The sequence below is a fragment of the Pelmatolapia mariae genome, linkage group LG2 (genome assembly GCF_036321145.2).
Source record: "Pelmatolapia mariae isolate MD_Pm_ZW linkage group LG2, Pm_UMD_F_2, whole genome shotgun sequence".
NCBI classification, from domain to species: domain Eukaryota; kingdom Metazoa; phylum Chordata; class Actinopteri; order Cichliformes; family Cichlidae; genus Pelmatolapia; species Pelmatolapia mariae.
Window position 1 is genome coordinate 16,283,198 of NC_086228.1, and position 26,803 is coordinate 16,310,000.

Sequence of the window (26,803 nt, forward strand, 5' to 3'; positions counted from 1 at the left end):
TGATGTCATGTTAGTGGCATACAATTTGTTTTATAGGTTATTTATTCAGATGCCATAACTGTCTTATGTACTAATGAAAAAAATCAACATTTTAATTGAAACTAAACCCCACATGCTTTAGTCCCTTGTAAAATAAACAAATCTATCCCTCTTTCTGTTTTAGTTATTAAATAATGCAATTAAGTAATTCCCACTGAAAGCGGAGAAGGGTATGTCCTAGACTTCAAATGACTGATCTCTCTTTCAATTGGAATTTAATGTAAGGGGCTCTCTGTATAAACCTCTGTGGGAGATGGTTGTTCTTTCAACACTGTAATGATAACACAATGGCAAAATATAGAGTGACTGGAGAGACAGCAACACGCATTGCTTCTAAGTTAGCTGAGGGTCACATAGCTTGTCATCACCACTACTGCACCACTGCGTACAGATATCTGATTAGAAGCAGCAGACCACCACTTGATATAGTCTGATCTAAATGGGTTTAAATGGCCAGACCAAACAGAAGAATAAGTCCACCTATTGTACACATTTACTGTTGCTTGTGCTTTGTTGACTTGATCAGAAAGACTGTTGATAAGTTAATATTGAATTAACTTATCACAGTGAATTAACACAGTGAATATTCAGGTCAAAACAAAATAAAAATATGTTTGTTACCAGCAGAGTATAAAGAGATGTGGATACAAACTGAAAGAGGAGAGAAGAATATCACTGAGATAAATAGAGGTTCTGGTGCTAGATCAGGAATAAAGCTGTGGGTGGCGGATTGGCGTGGGTTTCCATTTAGAAACGGAAAACTGCTGAGGAGCACCTGTCGTCACAATCTGTCCACCTCCACAGTGTAGCTCTGTAAGTCTGCACAGACAGCGGCTGCTTCAGAGATCTGGTTGTTGTATCCAGTTAAAATGTTGACTTATATCTCTGCAACTCTGTAGCTCATATTCTCATATATTCTCATATTTTTCTAAACCAACTTCTTACTCCCTTCTGTCTCTATTTCTCTATTTTAACAGATCATTAATCCAGGCCTTTATTTTCCAACATTTGTTATCATGTGTTGGTTATGTTCCTGTCTTCAGTATGGTCTTTAAAAGAGATAGATGGAAGAAGTTTATCTGGAGCAGTGAGCATAAACATAATGCTGATTTGAGTGGCCCCTGGGTCTCCTGCTTAATAGGTTCTGACACCTGGCATTGGTTTGATAGATCAGAGGCCAAATAGACAGGGGCTGCAGGCATGGAAAGGCTTATTACAGCCTGACAGAGGAGAGTAGCAACTGAGATCCATCACCCTCTAGGGAACTACTCTATGTGCATGTGTGTGTTTGTGGATTTAGTGAAGGTGCTGTGTGTGTGTGTGTGTGGGGGGGGGGGGGGGCATCACTGGCAAATAGAAATCTAAAGACCCCCAAGCTTCACACACTGAGAGACTGCTTTAGCTTCAATATGTAATGCAGGTCACTAAGCCTGAAAGTTGAACTCATTGAGCAAAGTTTATAGATGTTTCAGTATTATTCTGTGAACTGGAGATGAATGGATGTGTATTGCAACTCAGCATTTGAAAAAATGCAAAATAATATAATAGGTTTTCTGATTGGCCCTAAATGGCATCTAACATGGTTTCTTCTGTCACATTGAAATATGTGCTGCCTTCTTATTGCAAGCAAACCATGAAATGTTAAAATGAAGTTATATGGACAAATAGGAAAATGATTTATTGGCCAGCTATGGCATACTTGGGTGACCATGTCTCTAAAAGGAAATTCATCTTAGAAACATGCATTGCTTTAAATATACACCAAATAAAACCTATTTTTCCATAGATGTAAAATAACTAGTTTTGTTTGAAAAATGTATAAGCCTGATTTAAAGGGGACACTTATTTATAAAGTGCTTTACAAATCCGAACATTAACAGCTGGACTTTTCCATTTCATTGCAGCTAGCCAAATAGCGAAGAGCCACTTAGCATACTGCTAAATTTAACAGACAGTGAAAGTAAACAGTATATCCATGTTTTGAACATAAGACTCATTGTTGCAGCCAGGGGCGCCACAAAAGTGATCCCTTAAACTGATTTTTAGTTTTAGTGTCCTTGTTTTCCTATGAGTTTTCGATTTTGTCACTAGTTAGCTAACAAATCTAATGTAAGTCTATTAGCCACAACCAACCAACCAACCAACCCAGTGACACGATGTACTGGCATAAGATGGCACTACACATTAGTGCTACCATCAAACTTTCTAATTAATAATAATGTTGCAATCAATAACTAATTAATTTACAGATTAGTACACAGCATGTGGACAAACTCAAAGCACAGCTCTTATTGCTGGGAAAAACTCTTCATTAGAAATAAACATCATAAAACCAACCAATATCTCAAACATGAAACTAAACACTAAACTGCGCACTGGAACCTAGAACTAGGAAACTCAAGGCAACTAACCAGAATTTACATCAAACTACCATTAACATCAAACTTTCTAATAAATAATAATGTTGCAATCAGTAACTAATCACTTTACAGCTTAGTACACAGCATGTGGACAAACCTGGGAGTGACGCTTTTTGAGCTTATATTATTTTGGGGACACATCAGAAAGAAATGTTGAACAATAAATTGCTTTGATTCTAAAGTGTATTTGATATGATTTAAACAAAAAAACTGAGAGCATGTTTAGCTCCTCATTAATAAAACTAAATTACATTACCTTCGTCAAGGTCTTTCCAAACTTAAACACACAGGTCCACAGGTCTTTTTTTTTTTTTTTCCAAACTCTTGGCACTGATCCTTTTCCGCTTCTGATGATGTGTAATTGCCAAAACTGGTGGGTAATTCCCATGTGAGGCTGTGCTTTTTGTTTGCACCTACCTTCTTGAAAAACACAAGGAGACAATATAATCTTAAGACCATATTTCCCTTGGCTTGCTAATCAGTGATGCTGCCAAAAACCTGGTGCTGCTGACAGACCTCTCAGCACACTTCCATCACGGGAAAAGTAATGGCCCTAAAAGTAAAGGTGATAGAGCATATGTTTACTTTGTTAATCAACGTTTTAATGATGCATAACAAAGAAAAAGAAGGCAAAAGATGCCATAGCTTTTTGACAGCTTCTAAAAGAAGAAAATGGCACATTTCTTTGTTTCAGCAGTGATCATGACATGGGTCACAGGAAACCAAACTGTAAAATTGTGAAACAATGATTGCTACCTCAGCCAAGAAAGATATTGGCATGCTCTCTCTTACTGATGGTAGTGAGCCTGCTGTCCCGTCCGTTCCCACCCATGGGTATTTTCCGCCTATCCAGAAAGCATGTCCTTCTCACTTCCTGTGGTCTTTGGGGATGATGCCATGTGTATCCACCTGCATTATACTCTTCTCCCAAAACACCACACTGACAGGTGAGAAGAAGTGGTTCCCCAGGCCAAAAATAAAGGGGCTGGCAGCATGATAGTACAGGGAAATGGCTATGCCTAAATAAGGGGGGGATTTAGATAACAACAAACAAGCACATTTTTGTATAAGTACTGAGTTTGTATGTCTTGCTGAGTCGCAAGTAAATCCAAAAATGTTCATATAACATTCGTACAGCAAACAGTAGTCTTATAGCAGCTGCAATGTATGTACAGAGTTTAGAGAAACATTAGTATTTTTATGTTATTCACTATTTGTTCTTTGACAATCTTCAAGTAACATTTGCATACAGAAAGTAATAATGCTTGGAACTGGCTGGAAAAAAAGAAAATACACTGATCTTATCTTTAACTGATACAAACATAATATTTAAAGAGGGAAGAAGAACAGCAGTTTGCATCAAGGTGTAGATAAAGTACATTATGACCAGAGAAAATCGCCATTATCTAATTTACACTTCATATTTCTATTGTGTTCAATACTGAAAGCACTGCTGAAGTAGGGACTGTTGTATATCTGCGCACTATATTGCATAAATTGATAATCTGTGGGCCAAATTGCTTTGAAATTCACAGCCAGTGTTGGGAAGGTTACTTTTAAAATGTATTCCACTACAGATTACAGAATACATGCCCCAAAATTTATTTTGTAACGTATTCCGTTACGTTACTCAATGAGAGTAACGTATTCTGAATACTTTGGATTACTTAATATATTATCATGCTTTTTACAACTACATGAATGTACTATTGCTATGTGATTTATTACTATTACTGAAGGTCCGCGGCTCCGAACCATAGTAAAGGGACCTCTGGCTAATACGTCGGGTTCAGTGTCGGGCTGGTAGCCGAAAAATAGCTTTACTTTGTTGTCTGGGTCAACTTTGCTAGCGAGAGACAGAGAGAGGATTTGAATGGCTGCTCCAACGGAACTTATTGTTTCGGAGGAAAACACGAACACAGTGTACAGTCGAGTCTTAATAGCTTACTTACAAATGGGCTCGTCAGGCACTCTTCTTGGCTGCAGTGGTTATTATTATATTTACATGCTTCCAGCTCCCGTTTCTCGTACTTTGACAACTGGTACTTTTCCACTCTCCTTTTTCTCCCTCCTCGCGCTCACAGACACATAACGTGTATGGTAGTCCATTCTCGCTGCAGCACGGACTACACTGCCCATGGGGCTACATTCTTTAGGGCTATGCCTGTAACACTCTGCCTATTAGCTTAGCACAACAACAACAACAAAAAGGCACTCTCTCACCCAGGAAACACATAGTCGCAGAGAGAGCGCGCTCACTCTGTAACCACGGCAACCGTAGCCTGGAACAACAGAACAAACAAAACCCAAACAGTCCTGACCCGCGACAATATGAAACAGGAAAATACCGCCGTGTAATCCATTTATTACAACAAAGTAACTGTATTCTAAATACCACCTTTTTAAACAGTAACTGTAACGGAATACAGTTACTCATATTTTGTATTTTAAATACGTAACGGCGGTACATGTATTCCGTTACTCCCCAACACTGTTCACAGCACATTTGTTTCTACAACAATTCCAAAAGAATATAATAAATTCAAGAATGTTCAAGCTTGGAGGGTATTGTTATGACGAGTGTTGTCTGGCAGGCAGGAGGGAGGACCCAAATGCAGGACTCAGAAACAGAAAGTTAAACTCAAAGCACAGCTGTTATTGCTGGGAAAAACTCGTCATTAGAAATAAACATCACAAAACCAACCAATATCTCAAACGTGAAACTAAACACTAAACTGTGTGCTGGAACCTAGAACTAGGAAACTCAAGGCAACTAACCAGAAGTGAGAGCAAGGATATTTTCAGGAACACTAGGGGATAATACACAGCATGAAGAAAGTGTACGATACGACGACAAGCAGGGGAAGACTGAGGACTAAAATACATACCGGAGTACTCAGGGAACGGGAGACAGGAGGCAAACACAACTGGGACCAATTAGGCAGGACACAAAGGAAGCAAAACTAGATGCACTGACAAAGCACACGAGACTATCAAAGTAAAACAGGAACTATGACACGTACGCACAGACACGGACTCAGAGACACGAGCTTAACACTACGACACAACTGACATGGTATAGAGGGAACATAAAGACAGGGATGACTAGAAAAGAGACGTGGGACCAGGACAGGCACAGAGAAAACATGGGGACAGAGACGGAACACAGAACAGGGACTATCAAAATAAGACAGGAAGCGCATGATAGGGACAGAGACACAGACTAGACACTGAACAGAAGGAGCTTGGAATCTGAACCTAAGAACTAATCTTAAGTAGTAAACCAAAACAGGATAAGAATAATCAAAACAGCACAACTAGTGAATCAGAACATAAACCTTTATACAAAATAATACCAAAACACAAGAAACATTAAATGCTGGGTCAAAATTACACAGCACTGTGACATTATCTGAAGCTGCATCCTAACACGAAGCATTTCCCAACAAAGTGCATTTCCAGTGGGTTTTTTTCCACTCTAGTGTCAATCAGTTCCTGTGGTCTCTAGTCACCAAAGTGGATGGGTCCCAGCATAAACTTTTCTCAACTGACAGCACTATTTGGTATATGGCCTGGTAATAAATAAATGTTTATGTAGTGAGCCGGGAATATCTGATGATCAACCATCACTAGCACAGCTTTAAAAGTTTTGGATTACATTTCTCTTATGACATTGAATCACGAATCACAGACATTGGTTGTTTTTGAAACAGTGTGATATATCTAAATATGTCAGCTTTTTTAACTTAGATCAATATTTTGTAACATCTTTCACAGAACAATATTAACCCCCCAAAACTCATTCTTTTCATTTATCTATCACGCTATTTCAGTTACTTCAAAATAAATACATGTGACTACACCAAACCCCCTCTCATGTCAATGCTAATGTCAAAGATTCACATATAGTGCAGTCACAAAGATTGTCTACAGTCTAACACAGCTCATTCCTAAATTGTGTTAAGCCACATTACTGAAAAGAGCAGCCAGTATTCTTAATTTGTCACATACTGATACTTAAGGACATGAAAGATAAGGAACTCTTAATAAATTCAGTGTCCCTTTTGTGTTATTATTGAAGTGTTGGGATACACTAGGCCAGCTGAGAAAGTATTAAGGGTGAAAAAAGCCCATATCAGATGGCTTTCTTCCTAACTGAATTAGATTCTCCTGGAGGAAATTCAATAGGCCTCCCTCTGAGGAGGTGTTTTGAGGGTGAAAATAAAGATTGAATCCCAGTAAGAGAATTCACTGTATCCACTGTGTCCTGGTGTCTGCTCTTCATTATTTCCTCCTGCTCTGTCTTGGCTCCTATACATGTCATGGCTCTTGGTTTTGACCCAGTGTTTTGAGTTTGTTTGGGTTCATGAGGCATTTTGTATTATGTGTTTTGCATTGTTTGGTCTTGTTCTTTTTTTTAGGGAATAATTATGGTTCTTATGTTAAGTTTGCTAGTTGGAACTTAAATGTGTTTATCGTCATTGCGTGACAACATAATTAAAATGCCTCTCCTTTAAGAACTGCAAACAACCATGCATATACATTTGCATATGTGCACCATTAAAATACACCAAATAAATAGATTAAATACACAGAACAGAGTGAACAGATTGTGACAGTGTGATGTCCTTCACGATGTTAGAGGCCCTCCTGCAGCATCTGGACAAGTAGATGTCCTCCAGAGGGGGCAGGGGGTGGCCAATGATGCCCTGAGCAGTTTTTATCACCCTCTGGAGAGCTGCTCTGTCTGCTGCTGAGCTGTTCCAGAGCCAGACAGTCATATAGTACGTCAGGATGCTTTCTATTGAGCAACGGTAGAAATACTAACAGATTTTCAGACAGGTGGGCCTTCTTCAGTATTCTGACCGAATAAATTCTCTGTTGTGCCTTTTTTACAATAGCAGCAAAGTTTGTTGTTCATTTACAGTCCCAATTGATGGCAACTTGAAGAAATTAAAAGCAAAGCACTCTCTCTACCTCCTCACCCTCTAATTCCAGTCGTCTGAGCTTCCCTCTCTGTCTCCTGAAATCAATGATGATTTTTCCTTTGTTTTTGTTTTTTTTAATTTCAGGCAGAGGTTGTTATGAGAGCACCATTCAGACAGGCTCTGCACTTCATCTCTATAGACGACCTGGTTCCAATTTGAGAGGAGTCCCACCACAGTTGTGTCGTCAGCAAATTCCATGTTCCTATTTTCAGGGTGGAGAGACAGTCATGAGTATACAGAGCATAGTGGAATGGGCTGAGCACATGCCCCGGTGCTGAGGGTCAGGGTCGTCGAGATGTGGGGTCCAAGTCTCACCATCTGTGGGCAGTTGCTGAGAAAGTCCAGTGTCCACTGACAAAACTGACTGCTGAGGCCAAGATCCAGCATTTTTGTGATCAGCTTGCTGGGAATGATAGAGCTGAAAGCAGAGCTGTAATCCTCAATAAGCATTCTGACATTTTTCCCCTTCTTCTCTAGGTATCTCAATACAGCATGAAGAGCTGTATTTATGGAATCTTCCATAGATCTGATTGTCCTGTGTGTATACTAATGTGGGTCAAATGGGGGGGGGGGGAGAAATTTGAGGTGACCTAGGACCAGTCTTTCAAGCATTTAGATCTTACAGATGTGAGCGCAACAGGCCTGTAGTCATCAAGGGAGCTTATGTTTATCTGGTTGGGCACTGAGGTGATGGTGGTGGTCTTCAGTCATACTGGCATGGTGGCATGCTAGAGGTAGATTGAAAATATCTTTAAATACCTCACGGAGCTAGTGTGCACAGTTCTAGAGCACCCTTCCTGGGATCTGACTGTTTCACGTCTTCTACCTGGAGGATAAGTGGCTAGTCAGCAGGAGTCATGTGAGGAGAGGTGCTTCCATAAAGTTCTCTATCAAAAAGGGTAAAAAAAATGAATGCGTTCCTCTGCCAGCGATGAATCAGCAACAATCAGTGGATTCCTGCTGCTCCTCAAGTTTGTTAGATGCTATAGTCCCTGCCACATCCATGCTGCATCTCTGGAGATTAAATGCTTTAATGCCCCTCTAGAGATGCCAGATTTGTGTCCCGCGGCTTCAAAAGATGCTGGACCTCCTTTGTCATCCATGGTTTCCTGTTTGGTAAGATATAGATTCGCTCGTTGGTGGTAACACACTCCACACAATAGCTGATGTAGAAGGGTACTTTTGCTGTGTACTCTTCTAGGTCGTGATTGTAAAATATCCTCCAGGATGTACTCTGAAAGCAGTCATGGAGTTGTAACGTTGCGTTCTCTGGTCAAGTTTTTCATATTTCTGGTAGCCTCCTGCTGATGACGATGAACTCGGTCAATAACCATGATGCATAAGAGCAATAGAACACAATACCCAGAAATAATAAAGAAATATAAAATACATAATATATAATATATGAAATGCATACATAGCCCTTAAGAGAATGACAGACTTTCTTAGAAAAAGCAAATACTGTTTAAATCAGGGGTGCCCAATCCCAGTCCTCGAGAGCTACTGTCCTGCAGCTTTTAGATGCATCCCTACTCCAACACAGCTGAATCAAATGGTTTGATTGCCTCTTCAGCATGCCATCAAGTTTGGCAAATGCCTGATAACAAGCCATTCATTTGATTCAGGTGTGTCGGGACAAGGATCCATCTAAAAGCTGCAGGACGGTAGCTCTCGAGGACTGGGATTGGGCACCCCTGGTTTAAATAATGTTTAAAGATGAGGATAACGAGTCTCAAGTATTAACCTAAAGTTAACCATGATTTAATCACTAAAAATACGTTTTTCATTTCTGTGTGTGTGACAGTGTTTGCATGTAGTACTGTACTTGCTCTTTTATATCTGAAAAGGCTTTGCCAAATGTCAGCAGCATTTCAGGCATAGACCATATAAATCAGGAAAAATCTAATTTAGGTGGTCTTCAGTGAACATGGAAGACAAACCTTGGCAGTATTTTCTTTAGGTTGGCATGGTTAAAATCTCAGACACAATAAAAATCCCATCAGGTTGTGAGTTCCATTGCTTTTTGATAGCATTTAGCAGGTAGCCTAGTGCTACATTAGAATTGACGTCTGGAGCTAAATTCACTGCTGTAATATAGACAGCAAAAAATTCTCTCGAGTGGTGGTAGGGTCTGCATTTAACTACATCAATGTAGGTGGTCTTTAGTGGACATGGAAGATCCATCTTTACAGATGTAAGGTCCACTTCCTCTTTCACCACTGACAATGGTAACACCATCAAAAAGTGGGACATTCAGAACCAAATGGTGTATTTTAAAAGAGAACCATTTCTTAATGTCTCCTTAAGCTGTGAAATATCTGCCTTGTATTTCATTCATTTCCAGCTGAAATTAAAAAAAGAACAACAACAACAGTAAAGAAACATCTATATAGGTACATGCATGCAATCAAACAAAATCACTGATCACTGAGTGTAATCTGTAAAACAAAGCAAATAACAGGTTATCATCAGTAGAAACCACTATTTTTGAATAAAGATAGACTTAAAATAGCAAGGGGCTGATGTTTAGATCCCTGGACGTTATTGCACAGATGGTAACTCACTGTAACACACCCAAAACAGCTGCTGCAAAATTTGGCCTTCTTCAGATGAGCTGCAAAGTTGTTTACCTATTTCCTATCCAAGTCATCATTATTTTCTAGACTTGAAGTTTCTTTCATATATAATTCATAGCACATCAACTTGCTGTGGCATTTTGCTGAATTAGGAATGTACTTTAAATAGTGGGGTGTGTTGAATTCTCAGTCGATTTTGTATTTAATTTTCCTCAAACAAATTACAGGATGCTGAAAACAGGAAAATAAACTTAATTTAGGGCTTTTTAATACAGGTGAAGTTTTTGTTTATCAAATGTTCTCCACTGTCTGCCAGTCCACTGAGTGGGGAAAAAAAGTATCACACATTAGTTTCTTTAAAAGAAGAAAAAGTACAAAAGTAATGTATAAAGTTTACTTAATTAATTACTGGAGAAAGTAATACATTACTTTACTTGCTAGGGTCCTTTTGCATTATAATGCATCATCATGGTTACCAATGAATAATATTGTGGCGAGCTCAGACAAGGAGGAGACAGAGGTTTCGTTTGGTCTTGCTTCCCGCGAGCTAGCCAGGGAGCACAGCCGTTTATTATATCTGCCAGACGAACACTGCCGCGAGCCCACTACTCAGCGCGGCAAAACACAGCAACAACAACACACAGGGCGCCCTCTGACCCCGGAAGGCCACCTCGTCGCAGCGAGAGGGCGTCACCTGTCACCATGGCAACATAAACAAAACAGAACTGTAAGAACAACCCCGAACAGCCCTGGCCCGCTACATAGCCCCCACCTAAGGGGTCAGTCGTCCCCGACAACCCCATTACCCAACACAAAGTCCTGCAAATGTCTATGTGTCTTCCTTCGGCGCGCAGGCAGATCTCGACCAGCAGAGGAAGAGTCACTTGGATGAGAAACTGGGGTGCCACCAGCATCCCCTGCCTATGCGGCTGCTGGAGCGGGCGGGCGGTACGGTGAGAGCCTGTCCTGGTGCAACACCGCCACGCGCCCTGGGCCCGGCATGCGAATACGCTACACCACTTCTGTGAGCCGCTCCATGACCTCCGCCGGCCCTTGCCAGTGACTGCAGAGTTTGGGGGACACTCCTCTCTTGCGAACCGGGCAGTACACCCAAACCTTGTCGCCAGGCACGAAAGCTCCCCCTCGGCACCTGGTGTCGCAGGCCCTTTTCTGTCGTACTGCGGCGCTGATCTGGGCCTGGCGGGTGTATTCATGAACCACTCGCGGCCGCTGTAGGGGGACAGTGGAGCGTTGAGTGGGGCCCTTCCGTGCCGTACAGGTGTCACAGCAGTGCACATGAAGTTCCACTTCCCGTCGACAACCAGGCCAGTAGAACTGTCCCCTGAGATGGCGAAGAGTTTTAGCATTTCCATAGTGGCTGGCCCCCACCGAGCCCTGGACAAGCTCGAGCACCTGCGACCGCACCGACCGAGGCACCAACAGCTGCAGTAGATCCTTGCCCTGTCCGAGGGCTCGCCATCTTCAGTACAGGAGGCCGCCGTGGGTCTCCAGATTGTTGTACTGGGAGTAGTAGGGCTTCACTTCGGGCCCCTGTCCTGACACCCCTGTCCAGTCTGGGCGTCGGGCTGCCTCCAGCCAGGCCCCCACCTGAACCAACGTCGCATCAGCCTCCTGCTCCTGCTTCAGCTGCTGCATGGTCAACGAGAGCCATCCCCCTCCGCCGGTTGTGGCCCGAGCAGTAGCCACGCCCCGTGCCTGCTGGGCCCGCTCTCCCTGCCGTTTCGAGAGGGGCAGCTGGCGTGGGCGCAGACAGATGGGTTGAGCAGAGCCGGTGTCGATGGTGTGCTGAACCAGCCGCATCTGCCTGCAGTCTCTGGTTCCCTGTTTTTGACTGCACTGGAGGGCCAGAGTCTCTGTACCAAGAGTGATAGCCAACTTCGCGGTGTCAACACAGGCCCCCCAGCGGGTCAGCAGATCGAGGCCGATGATGCACTGTTCTTGGATGTCAGCAAGCCAGAAGTCGTGCACCAGCTCCAGATCCTTCACTCGGATCCGCAACGGTTTCTTCCCCCACATGTCAGTTCTCTCCCCCGTCACTGTCATCAGCTGGGTGTCGGTGGGCGACCAACCCATCACAAGCGGCACAGATGTTCCAGGAAACACGCCAGGTCGTATCAGGGAAATGGTGGACCCCGTGTCCACCAGGGCCTGGCAGGGCTGGTCCTCCACACTGCAGCTCAGGTAGAGTCCCTTGAGGTGCCCGACTAGGCCCGCCACCGTGCATCGTTCTTGGAGGGGGGCAGGAAGCTGGAGCGGTGGTCCCCTCGCTGTACCGCTCCCCCTCTCATCCCCCTGAGGCCACATGGTCCTGGCCTTTGGGGCGGGCGCCAGGCAGTCGCGCGCCACGTGGCCAGGCTCATCACACCGGTAGCAGCGGTCGGTCGGTCGACGGGGACGCCTCCAGGGCACCGAGGGCTGCAGCTGACATACCTCCGGGACCTCCCCCTCCCCGTCGTAGTCTGCGGCTCTGATTTGAGGGTAGTTTGGGGGGGGCAACTGCTGGTTAGGTCGCGAGGTGAGCACGAGCTCGGCCCTTTCAGCCTCAAGGAGCGCCTCACGGAGAGTCTGAGGCATGGCCAGGCGGACGTGTTGGCGTAGTCGCTCTGGGAAAAGTCCTCGCAGGAAAGCATGCAGGCTAAGCTCCTCACGGGCTGCTGCTGGGAACTCTGGGTAGCCACGACGAGCATACAGCAACACATCCGCTGCAAAGGTGCCCAGGCTCTCCCCCGGCCTACGGCTCCGGTTGGTCAGCTGCTCCCTGCTCTGATCAGTGGAGTGCCGCTGCCCAAATTGCCTCTCAAGTGCTATGGTGATGGCCTGGAGCTCATACTGCTCTGACGCGGCTAGGTCAAGGAGTACCTGCAGTGCATCTCCTTCCAATGCTAGCGCTAGGTGTGTAGCAGCCTCTTCGTCGCTCCAGCCATTATGTCTCGCGGCTAGCCGTACTTGTGAGAGGTAGGGCTCTAGCGGGGTTAGCCCGTTGTATTTCGGTACCTTAGCTGGCGTTGCAGGCATCACTGCTCGCTGTCGGGGGCCCGGCGTGTCGGTCGACAAAGGCAGCCCATGAAGCATTGCCCTAGCGTCTGTCGCGACGGGCCGCCGCCGCGGTGCGCTCGTGCCGTCGGGACCCGTCGGGGCGCTTACATGGCCGCTCGCTTGCTCTCTCTTCAATCGCCCACTTCCCAAGCAGCGAATACTCTCCTCGACGGCTTGCTCCAGCCTCTGAGTGTCTCTCTCCATTCCGGCGAGGGTGAGCTATCCCACTTCTGACACCATTGTGGCGAGCTCAGACAAGGAGGAGACAGAGGTTTCGTTTGGTCTTGCTTCCCGCGAGCTAGCCAGGGAGCACAGCCGTTTATTATATCTGCCAGACGAACACTGCCGCGAGCCCACTACTCAGCGCGGCAAAACACAGCAACAACAACACACAGGGCGCCCTCTGACCCCGGAAGGCCACCTCGTCGCAGCGAGAGGGCGTCACCTGTCACCATGGCAACATAAACAAAACAGAACTGTAAGAACAACCCCGAACAGCCCTGGCCCGCTACAATATCAACCCTATGCTTCAGTCCCACACCCTAACACAAATACATATCCCAAAGAGGATACAGGCACTTGGTAGAATATTATCACAAAGCCGAAAGCAAAGTTTACTGGTAGAACGGAGGGCTACAGTGCTATAAGCTTGCTTGTAGAGCACCTTTCAATCTTCCTCTTTCCTTCACAGGAAATGAAATCAGCTATTTGATGCTGTGGAAATAAATGCAGGTTTGATTTATTTTCTCTTTACACATTCTGTAGGCAGTGTTGGGGAGTAACGCAATACATATTTAAAATACAAAATATGAGTAACTGTATTCCGTTACAGTTACCGTTTAAAAAGGTGGTATTTAGAATACAGTTACTTTGAAATAAATGGATTACACGGCGGTACTTTCCTGTTTCATATTGCCGCGGGTCAGGACTGTTTGGGTTTTGTTTGACAGCTATGTTCTGTTGTTCCAGGCGGCAGCGTTATGGTTGCCATGGTTACAGGGTGACACGCTCTCTCTGTGACTGTGTGTTTCCTGGGTGAGAGAGTGCCTTTTTGTTGTTGTTGTTGTTGTGCTAAGCTAATAGGCAGAATGCTACAGGCATAGCCCTAAAGAATGTAGCCTCATGGGCAGTGTAGTCCGTGCTGCAGCGAGAATGGACTGCTATACCCGTTATGTGTTTGTGAGCGCGAGGAGGGAGAAAAAGGAGAGTGGAAAAGTACAGTTGTCATCCAGCAGAAACGGGAGCTGGAAGCATGTAAATATAATAATAACCACTGCAGCCAAGAAGAGTGCCTGACGAGCCCAGTTGTAAGTACGCTATTAAGACTCGACTGTACACAGTGTTCGTGTTTTCCTCCGAAACAATAAGTTCCGTTGGAGCAGCCTTTCAACGCCTCTCTCTGTCTCTCGCAAGCAAAGTTGACCCAGATAACAAAGTAAAGCATTTTTCGGCTACGAGCCCGACATGGAACCCTACGTATTAGCCAGAGGTCCCTTTACAATGGTTCGGAGCCGCAGACCTCCAGTAATAGCAATAAATCACACAGCAATAGTACATTCATGTAGTTGTAAAAAGCATGCCCATATGGAAAAGATATATATAAATCTTATAAAGTTTGTATCTGTCTTGTGTGAAACTTGTATGAAAAGCATACAAGAGTGAAAACACATATAAGATCCCTTGAAAAATTATATAATGAAACTTGTATGTTTTGGATACTTACTAAAAAAATATATGAAAGTAATGAGAAAGTGGCCACTTTCATGAGTAAATCATATAAGTTTTTACTATTTCTTTTCCATATGGGTGATAATATATTAAATAATCCAAAGTATTCAGAATACGTTACTCTCATTGAGTAACGTAGCGGAATACGTTACAAAATACATTTTGGGGCATGTATTCTGTAATCTGTAGTGGAATACATTTTAAAAGTAACCTTCCCAACACTGTCTGTAGGTAATTGAATGATCTTTGTAAATCAAGTAATGAATTAATTGCTGCTGAATTGGGATTAGTGGATTAAGAACAGTAATGTATTACATTACTGCATTACAGGAAAAAAAAGTTAATGTGATTACAGTAATACATTACACCACAGGTGTCAAACTCCAGGCCTCAAGTGCCAGTGTCCTGCAAGTTTTAGATGTGTTCTTGATCCAATGCAGCTGATTCAAACGGCTAAATGACCTCCTCAGCATGTCTTGACGTTTTCCAGGAACCTGCTAATGAACTAATCATTTGATTCAGGTGTGTTAACCCAGGGTGATATCTAAAACCTGCAGGACACCGGACCTTGAGGCCTGGAGTTCAACACCCCTGCATTACACCAAGCACTGTTCAGGAACATTAAGCGTTTTGTGATGGCCTGAGGTTTTTTTTGACCTGCTGTGAATACCAGCAATAATGCAGTAAACAGGGATAAATTGACAGACCTCTCAGAATGCACAAATATGACTTTCTCATCCTGACAATAAGAGAGAGTGAGAGAAATAATTTTGATTGCAGGAGAAATGTTTCACTGATGAAGAGCAGCATTGTTTATACCAAAAATGTTGCAGGTCCTTGACTAAGACTTTTTCAGTGTGAGTTTTGGGATTTAAAACGTTTTTGTTTTTTTTTCCAAAATTCTGTTGACAAAAAAAAACAAACAAAAAAAAAAAAAACCTACAGGCCTCTAAGGGCCTAGATTCATATCTTCAAAACTCTGATGCTATGACATCCTTTGAACAACGAGTGTAAATTTAATCTGAATAAAGTACTTTTCTTTCTGTGTCTTTAGCTGAGTTTTGTAAAAGCACAACAACATAATTCATTGACACCTGTTGAAAACCTTTTGAAATAATGATGATAAAGGGCAGCTTTATAATCTGTGAAATGCTTGGAATAAAGGTTTAAAAAGTGAAGAGCATTGGAAATCACATATGCTCTAACTCATACTCAGACTGTGACTGCCATACTGAGCATTATATATGCATAGATTATATCTGGTTAATTCAAGTTAAATTGTTATAATAAAAATGCGCCAGACATATGCACTAAATGGACAGAAGTTAAATGGGTCATGGGTCATATGACTCTTCTGCACAAAATGAAACCTTTTAGTGTGCCTCCCTGAGTCATTAGACTATGATAATGATGATAAAACACTGATAAGTCTGATAAAAACCTATTAGAAATCTAACAATAAAGGCAGCACTATTGCAAACAAGACAAGAGCAGAAACTCATAAGTCTTGCAATTTAGTGCACAGACCAATTTAATAGACATTTTCATTTGTGTTGATTATTTTAATGCTAAGTGCACCCTGAGTGCTGCTGTTTATTTCTAATGATGCTTTCCAGCTGCACATTTGAGCTCTGAAACCTCAAACATTACAGGTTACTGCCCCGTAGCCTAATAAAGGAGTCATAGAAATTACTTTAGTTTATGGGCAGATCAAAGAAAAAATTATTTTATTTATTGAACAGATATTGTTGGTGTGTGTTCTGTGTTCTAGTAGCTGGAACTGCAGCAGTGTAAAAGAGAATTACCAGCAGATTAGAATCAAGAAAAAAAACTTTTAGCCATTTTCTGCATCACCAAATTAATATCCAGTAACAATCCGATACACAGTTTTGCACCAGTTTTACAGCCGGGTTTCATTTGTGATGTTGATAAAATACAGCTTAACAAACTGCAGTGCACATATAAAATGCATTCTCCCGGCAGTGAATCTATATTGCACGCTGTAAATAAAAGAATCAGTGGAAATGGGGGGCTTCCAGACAATTCTAAATAAAAACTCTGAACATAACCTGCTCCACGCCAGAATGAGTTAGCCAGGTGAAAAGAGGGGCATTTTCTTTTGTGACAGAGAAAACTGACTTTAAGCTTAACATAACCTGCTGTTTCCTAATACACCCTTTGGTTTTTAATGGTTGGTGATATTTTGTAAACATATGACAGAATAATAGAGGCAAAATGATGTATCAACAAAAAAAAGTCTTTAATATAAGCATAAAGCAGAAGTCGAAAGGGTTAAATAAACAATCACAAAGAGATCACAGAGGGTACACAGAGAGGCAAAAGGGGACCATAACCACACAGCAGGAAGTGATGACGAATTATCTGACAAGGACAAGCGAGGAGAGGGGACTATTTAAACACGCAGGGCTGATTAGAGAACGAAAAACAGAAGGGGAACGAGATACAGGTGAGAGTAATCGCACAGTAAAAGTAACTTACACAAGGCATGCAAGAAAATCAACAAAGGGAACTGAAATAAATACTACAAAAAAATCAAAACATGAAACTCCGGAACCATAAAATAAAACAGTAAGACACATTATCAGAATGAAAACTAGAATAATGAAGAAGTTAAAGCAGATATCCAAAAGATATAACACTGGAATAACAGGAACCAAATAGCAACTCAAAGTCATTCAAACCAGGAAATAAGGACAAAAATCAGGGACCATGACACTTTTTCTAAGCTTAATTTCTAAGCTTTATGTATGGTCCATTTTCTTAAGTGCTCCTGAGCAGTGTCTTAGAATGGCTGTCCTCTATACGTCATCATATATCATGCAATGTTATGCGATTGACCATTAGTTTATTGCTCTGCCAGCTCTGACGTGTGAGAGCGCATGAACAATGCTCATAACTGAAGGTAAGGAAAAAAATATTTCCACAAATAAACTGAGAGAGAGGCTCAGTGTTTTCTTCCGTTTTTTTGTGCTTTTTTTGTCCTTTGTTAGTGACATTTAAATGTGACCAAATCATTTCTAGTCTTGGTAAACCTAAACTAAGGACAGGCTTCAGGCACACAGATACCTGATTTATTGGACCATATATATCATACTTAAACTGTCACACCACAGAGGCAGCTCATAAATTCAACAAATGTGATCAAAGCCAATTTGTCATTTTGCTTTATTTTGAATGTCACTGCTAATATACACAGCTGCTTTGTGTGCAGCAGTTGAGATGCGAAGTTGCATCTCTGACATTTGCAGAAGAAATGCCACCTCAAAGCTGCTTGTACACCTCCGATGTGCTTAAAGCAAAGACAACAGAACAACAGCTTGCCACGGTCTGTTACCATGGAAATGTACTCAGCCTTGGTCAAAACTGAAGCCCTTGTTTCATTTTGAAACACCCCCTCCCTGTCACTTCAACCTGAAGCGCACAAGATCGTGTACTGATAAAATACAATAGCTGTTTGTTTTATTCTCAGGAGTAACGTAAAATGGAGGTATGGATGATGGAGCAACCCCCATTCCATCCCACCCCCACCTCAGTGCGTTAATGTGCAGCTACAGGGATGACACGCTGTACTGGGACATGAGAAACCCAGCTAATACTGTTGCCATGACAACCCAGCCAGAGGATAACTGTTTTACAGCATACAGTATAACACCACCCACAACCTTGGTGCCTCAGAAATATGTTGCTTGTCTCTTGCTCAGTATAACAGGGGTGAGTGGCTTTAGCAGTCAGTGGAGATTTTTCATCACCCACCATCATGATGTGACATCATTTGAAAGTGCTAGCTCCCCCCCCCCATCAGAAATAAAGAAAGGTATAAGGGACCAACACTAATGAACCATTCTATTGTTAGTTGTGCACAATGAGAGCAGAAATTAAATGAAAATGTCACATCTGCATTGGAAATGTCATTGGTTTTAAAGGGGTGTGCCCCAACTGGTGACATTATCTCAGTTTAACTTTAAGAGTAACTAAACATGGCTACATTTTATTATGTGAGAAGATTATCCTCTGGGAACCAAATCAGTATAAAAAAACGTCAGTCTTCCTCCATGCACTTTAAAGACACTAAAGACACTTTATGAGACTATATATGTCATAATGTTTTCTCATACTGCCCTGGACATACAGTGAGCATATTTTCTATTCATTTTAATATAAACATGTTATCATTAAATACATATCACTATTACTAGCGGTGTTAGCTTTATGTAAAATGCTTTCATACTAAGATTTAGTCTTTTCTCTTTTTGCAGCAGCAACTGGTGTGTATGCTCTCTCTAAACATATAATAACAGCTTTTTTTAGTGACAGGATATTTTAACTATCAAAAAATGTATTAGTGAGGTATACATCATTATACTGTAAAATGCCCTTTTTTGGTTTGGGGCCTGTGGGCTGTTGTATCCATATGGATATCACACATGGAAAAGAGTTTCTAAAGAAATCTCAATCATAAACTTCAGAAAGATGGAAAAGAATAGACGAAGATTGTTGACCAACTAAACATTTGTGGCAACACATAAGTGGCAGTAATCAGGAGGTATAGAACAAGGCATAAGGCCACTAATCAGAGCTGCAGTGGAAATTAGTTTCCTGAAATGACGATGTTATGCTACAATCTACAATGCTAAAATCCATCTCTGAAAAAACAGAACTGGTGCATCATTTCTCTTTGGAGGATATCAATCTCAATATCCAAGAACAATAAAATAAAATAAGAAAACCAAATAACAAGAAGAGAAAATCCCATGCTTTAAATTTGGGAGCACATTCAGATGGTCTGCTAAGACCAGGATAAGGCGACAGTGTGATCATATCTGGGCTGCATAAGAAAAAAAACAAAAAAACATTTATGACAGCACCGTGAGTGCATGTGGATAGCCTTCTCTAGAGTGCTCTGGACCTGGACTATGGACCCTAAACACACAGTCAAGATGACAAAGAAGTGGCTTTGGAACAATTCTGTGAATGTCCTTGAGTGGCCCAGCCAGAGCCCAGACTTGAAACCAATTGAGTATCTCTGTGGAGATGTGAAAATGGCTGTGGATGCTCCCCAATCAATCTGAATGGAGTTTCTGCAAATAAGAAATGGAGAAACTACCCAAAAATAGTTATACCAAGTTTGTAACATCATACTCAAAAAGACTTCAACAAAGTACTGACCAAAGGCTGTGAATACTTATCTAGATTATATTTTTATTTTTAATAAATTCATCAAGTTCAAGAAAACTTTTTTCACTTTGTCATTATGGAGTGTTGTGTGTCAAATTTTGCAATAAAAAATGAATTTGATCCATCTTGGAATAAGGCTGACAAATGACAAAATGTGGAACAAGTAAATTGCTGTAAATACTTTCTTCATGCACTGCAGTCGCAGAAAGACCATTTACTCGAGCCCCACTTCAGTGCACCAATAATTACTTGTTGATTTTCAGTGCATCTTTTAAAACTGAACGCAGTATACAGAGTCCTTATCTTGCCAAATATAACAAAAGTGTAGTGACTTTTTTGCGTTGAGGTCCTGCTGTCAGTTGTGAACTTTTAATATAATAAAATCGCTCTTACTTTTTAATGAAATGCACTGCAGACCTATTTAACTTGGAAGTTATCCATCCATTCTCTTCTGTTTATGCTTAATCAGGGTCGTGGGGGGCTGGTGCCTGTCCCTGCTACCATAGGTGGGAGGTAGGGTACACCCTGGACAGAGACAGACAGTAAGATCACAACTACTGTAGTGGTTTCTGAGATTAAATTGAATGGAAAAAATAGTTTAAAGAAATGTAACAATAAAATCAAACTATTCAATTAAAAGGCACTTGCTTAGCATTTAATTTTGCAATACCTCTCTGGAGTAAACATTGCTTTGTTGTTCAGGATTGCAAGTACAAGTATAAAAGGCCTGGGCACTGCCAACTTATGCTTTCAATAACTTTCAAGATTTGTCATTTCCACAATATCTTCCATAATGGTTCAAGTGGGTAAACAAGTCAATATTATTTTGAAATATACATAAAACCATGTCATGTTAAGAAAGCTCATGCACCTTAAATCTGCACCAGTGTTGCTGTGTGAGCATTTCTGAATCATGGCTGGATTTTAATGAGGCCAGGGCAGGCAGTCAGGCCTTAGCTAATAGACCTGAAGATGAAACATGTCCTGTCTGTGCTATTGATGTCTCCTATATGAGGTGGCAGATTCAGGCCATTCCCTGTGTACCTTCTGTCATCATTACCTTCAGTCCAAGGAGAAACATATCATAACAACCACTGATAACGAGCAATATAAAGGAAAGAAGTGAGACAAAGCTGGCACATCACATGCTGATAGCTCACATGGATGAAGATTCATTTTGGTCAACCATTCCTGTGTGATATTATCGGCTGAACTAATGGCCCATAAGCAAGCTTGATTACACAAAGGTGGTGCAACTGCCTTGTAAAATGATAACAATGCTTCTGCAGAGTGTCACTTCAGTAAGTCATTTCTACATAAAGGAAAAACAAAATAGTGGCAAAAATATCAGTATAACAAAAAGCAATGAATAGCAAAAAACCTCAGAGTGGAGCTATGCTCGCAAAGTTGGCAGTGTTGCCATGGGACATTCATAACCTTCAATAACCCTAACCCCCTTAAAGAAAGTAAAACTAAAAAAGGAGGCTCCAAGGATGACTAATTAAGGTTAAACAAATCTGTGTTTTTGTTGAAAGCAAACAGCAAGATTGTGCTGAGAAAGGGGGCATTATCTACATTTTTTTGCTGCAAATGCAAAATATCAAAATGTAAATAAAACTTAAAAAAATACAAATTCTTACGTTTATCAGGAAGTTCCTACATTTTTTACGCAAAATGCATTTTGTGGGAATATAACTACATGTTTAAAAAAATCCTTTCATTATTAAAGAAATTAGCATAATGGGACATAAAATAGGAAGGGTTTATACTTAGCACAACTGTAACACTTTATCTTCTTTGATTTTTTACATTTTTAACATTTTACATACTTCTTTCATGCAATAGTATAATTTAAGCATTTTCACTGTGGGGGCTTCTCCCCCTTGTACAAATAAGTGTTTTAAATATAAATTGTCGACCCCTCGTAGCAATGGGGACATTGCTATTCTGGAAGAGCTCATGCCCACCAGGATAGAAATGTTTCAGCATAACATAAATGGGATCACTCAAAATAACTTGATTTGCAGTAACCCTTGTCTTTAAAGGGTCAAGTGAGCAAAAATTATCCTGGCAAAATGCCCCTGATGGCATGACAGAGCCACCGGTTCCCCTTCACTGGAGAGGTCCAGGTTTCCTCTCCGGGGTTTTCTTGAATTTGTCACCTGTCTTTATGTCAACAAAAACACTAAAATGGCTTTTGGACTAGAAAGCTAAATTCATTCCACTGAGTCATCCACCAGGCAAAACCCTCACAAAATGTTTGGGCTGACCAGATGCGTCCAGTAGCAAAGCCATCTGATCCAACTAAGTAGCAGATGGTGAGCAACCTCTTTGCTATGCCCAAGTGTTTAAATCAGCATATGTGAGTAGAGTGGCGACAGAGAGGTGCATGGAGCAGTGTGATTTTGCCCAAAGCAATGAGCAATCCCATGAGTCTAATACAAACACTCATGAAAATGGATCATTGCTTGAAATTCTGGGAGTATGTCAAGATACACCCAGAATGACAAGAATGACATAAAAGGAAAATGATGCAGCATATACAAATGTGCACATGAAGCAGGTCTCTGCCTGCATTTGACAAAAGGTGGAAAAGATGGAGCGGGAAATACTTCACAGATTTTCAGAAGCAAGAACACAATCAAAGTTGTTGGGACCATCAGTTTAGTAGAACAAAAAGATAACCAAACACCTTGCATGATATAAAGTGGGAAGACTTAGTGGAATCAGAAGCCTTTGAAAATTAACTGTGTATGTTTATTTCCTTTTAAATTGCCAAATGTACAGATAAGAAAAGTACCACTTCACAGCATCAAACAGTCATTTTACTGAGTATTTGCAAAAGCTACTTTTGAAGGAGAATTACATAGTAATGTAAAATGTAATTAGTAAAACTAGATTGGAATATAAAAATAAATCACGTTGTTCTGTCCAGACAGCCTGACTCACATGGCCAGTAAATGTATCTCGTTGATTTCTATTGACAAGTTTCTCACATCTGAGTATGTGCATGTGCAGGGTGAGATTCTTATTGATTCAGTGTGCTCTGGTCTGCAGTACATGTCACATTTACAGGAACCTTTTTATGTGTAAAAGAAAGATTCATACACTTCAGTGTCCACGGCGCCTGCCGGTGGTGACGACGATACCCCATGAGCCATTCACGACTAAGGGATAAAATGCACAAATAAAGGCTGTCTGCTGATGAAAGTGCATTTACTTTATTAGTAGAGCTTACATTCATTACCTATAAACCGTATATAGTTGCAATAACTGTGGCTCCTGGGTGTCTGTCTACGGATTCTACTTGCAGCTAAACATGATTTTAATATGATGTAATTAACTACAAGGCATGATAGAAAGGCACACATGGCTTGAATGTGAGAAAAGGAGGATTATCTTAGGGAGCAGAAGGAAGTCAGCCATCTTAACGGAGACGTGTGAAATTCATTAACACTCAGAAGAAGTAGGGTGACCTAAAGGCACTTCAGCACTAAGCAATTTAGGCTCAAAACTGTTTGATGTATTATACTTCAAGAATTGTAGCACACAACAACGATAGATTTAACCAATACATTTCAACTGTAAAGGTTGTTGTACTTAAAAGTAAAAAACAAACAAACAAAAAAAACACGTATTTGTCTTCATATCCTCTGTAAGTTTTGTCTTTTTTTTAGCACAGTTTCTGTGATGTGCCCTCAGCTGTGGCAAACTAAGTTTAGTAACGTGATATATATCTCCCTAAACAGAAAAAGCAATGAAAGCACAAATGGATGTGCAGTGCCTTGGGTGATATAAATCACAGCCCAGCGAGGTCACATAAAGGGGAAATAAGTGACACCTGTCACTTATTTCCCCTTTATGTGTGTTTTATATATAAGCAAACAAATCAGTCATAGGTAAGCCAACGGGTTATGTTTATGAAAACTTAAATAACTCTACATGAATATTTCAATAGCATAAATACAAAGCAAGAGATTCCAAATAAATGACACAGTAAAAGATAACAATAGATCAGCCACTTTTTATTTAGAAAGAGTCCCAAAAAATAAACAAGTTAGCACACATTCCATATACAAAATGTCTGTGAAATAGCCTGAATATGCAATGAAATTGATTAGCGACTATGGTATACCGTATGCTTCTATACTTGATAACAAAAACAGTGGTAATAATAATAGTATAGTTCATCTCCCTGCTGTGTGCAGGAGGGGGTTTGTTATAGATCTATTTGAAAGTGGGGGGAAAAAATCTTATAAATAGATGTGCTCATCTGCATAACCTGTGTATCTAACTCATGGTGAGTCTGGACAACTAAAAAGTAATATTGTATCATTAAAACAATTAAATGTAGCATTGCAAGTACTGCAAAAGGAAATCAAGTACTTATGATAAGGGATACAATTTTTCATATTTGAACTTTTATATAAAATATATGTTTATATGTATATATTGTATATATGTCTTACATTGTATTTCCAATTTCAAACATTTAACCTCACAACTTCAACATTGAAATGAAAATGCATGTTTGGCAGTAATGAAATAAACGTATGTAGTATTTGCGGCAACAACATGCAACTTGTGCTACTCCATTGTCCGATTAATGCAAAATACATGGAGACTTGAAAACAAAGCAGAAAGGCTATTGTATTAGTCATTGCCACCAACTGTACATCTAGTTACAAAAGTTACAGAATGTATCAGAATCATTTACATTCACTGAGATGACAGTGATTGAGTATATTAAGACTATATTTATCTACTGGCACTAGAATTTGGCACTCTTACTTATTTGGCATTTTAACCATCACGTAAACCATGTGAATGTGGATGCTTCTTTTTGATGTCACTTTAAAATGTGATGGAATAATACCATACCATACTATTTTTTTTTTGTTGTTTATTCATGGCGTGTAAACATATTAATCTCCTCTTGAAAGAACAACAACCCCGGTCCTCATCAGAAAAAATACAAATAGCAAAAGCACTGAAGCAAACAAAGAGACAAAAGTAATAAAGCAAAATTGCTGCACCAAGTCTAACAAGAAAAACATAGAAGGATTGATTCCAAATGCCAAGCATTGACATATATTTCATATCAACACCAAATGTTAAAGAATAAAATATACAGGAAAGTTCAGAATAGGAATTAATTACATGATTTTAACATCTCACCCCCATAATGCAATGTATTTGGCTTTAAAAATATCGAACTAGAAGCTGTTTAGAATTTTTCTTTCTGTATACTCACACATTAAGATGTTTTTATCCAACCAGTATGTAAGCAAGTTTATTTAAAAGCTATTTTGTGAAAATACATAAAAATATTTTTTTTCAATAAACGTTTTTAATAGATTTTCTTAGAAAAGAAGGACGATTTCACATCTTAATGCAGATGAAATCAAGTGTGCTTGAAAATCCTGTTTTGTGGCGGTGGCTACAGAAACGGTGTGTTTTTGACGACATCTTCCCCTGATGAACACACCCCCTCACTTTTCAGACACACATAAACACAGTTGAGATGACTGAATCTCTGACTCCTAGAAGCAGTCATTGCCATCAATCAAGCCCTCATTTCCATCTCAGTCCAGTCCAAACAGATAGACAGGAAAGCATGGTGTCACCAGTTTAGAAAAAAAAAAGCCACCCTTTAAGATTCTGAGATGGAATTCCAGCCACAAAGGTAGGCGTTTTATTAGGTGAGAAATAGAGACAGAGAGCAACAATACAAGTCTTTGTGATTGGCAAAATGAAGTCTCCATCTCTTATCTTTCCTTTTTTCACCACACAGACAAAAAGAAAAGAGCCGAAACAAAAGTAAGGAGGCGAGGACAAAAAAGAAAAACAAAGAAAAAAATAAAACGCTCTATTGAAACCATTGTAAGGCACTCAGAAGTTTCGCATTGATCAGGACAGATCTGTCAGGCTGACGTTCAGTCCCATGTCAGGTCTCACATAAGGGACGGCGTGGACAGCTTTAGGAAACTCTGGAGTCATCACCCGACCATTCTCCCCAGTACTCCCTGTGACGGAAAGTCTTGCTTTATTCCTCATGGCATCCCCAAAGGTCATCTACACAAACACACAAAGTCACGTGTACACGCAGACGCAGGCCAACACAACCATTATCACATTCATGCACACAAGGATCCATACACAAAAAAGAAAGCAACATGTTAGACACTTTAAAGTAATAATACATCTATAAGCTTAAATGTGTTTAAATGTTCAAAACATGAGAATGTAGATGAGAACTGAAAATGATCTCCATGAATAACACAATGCAAACAAGATGCAAATGATCATGTAAAGGCTTCTGCATGGTCATTGCAAGCATTATTGCTGAAATGTGTTACTAGGACAGAGGTATCAACAAGCATGGCCATCAACAGTCATACATGAAAATGGTTTCAAAACAGTAAGGAAACTTAAATGGACAAACACAATTTTAAGCATTAAAAAAGGGGGATATCGCTCTCTCTCATTAAATCATAAATCACCAGTACATACGATCCTTTGGCCAACCTCTTCATTCACTAACACTGAAGGATGGAACGGATGGAGCCAAAAAAGCGTGCATTTGGGGGGAATTTATGAAAACCTCGTTCCCTACCCCCTAAATTTTTACACTTTCGATCCCATATACGTTGTAACCTTCCTTATAAGTTGCAAAATTCTGTGAATTCTGCGAGGAAGTTGGGTTAATATTCTGTGCATTCTTTGCCACCTTCATTCGTTTCGCCTCGGCTCTGGACTTGTAACAGAACTCAATCAAGGCCACCAGCATGGCCAAACC

General features: G+C 40.8%; 1 protein-coding gene across 5 annotated transcripts in view; it reads right to left on the reverse strand.

Moving 5' to 3' along the window:
• Positions 1-24,016: 24,016 nt before the first annotated feature.
• gria2b (glutamate receptor, ionotropic, AMPA 2b) overlaps positions 24,017-26,803 on the reverse strand; it is a 50,171-nt gene continuing 47,384 nt past the window's right edge. For 2 of the 5 annotated variants that reach the window (XM_063493986.1, XM_063493976.1), the window contains exons 15-16: positions 26,735-26,803; positions 24,017-26,079 (exon numbers count right to left, since the gene is read on the reverse strand). The exon at positions 26,735-26,803 is cut by the window's right edge and continues 66 nt beyond it. In XM_063493986.1, the coding sequence (XP_063350056.1) occupies positions 25,915-26,079; positions 26,735-26,803 (234 nt within the window). In that variant the 3' untranslated portion in view covers positions 24,017-25,914. Of the gene's footprint in view, positions 26,080-26,620 lie in introns of all 5 variants that reach the window. The other 3 variants (XM_063494003.1, XM_063493994.1, XM_063494019.1) reach the window with 2 other exon arrangements.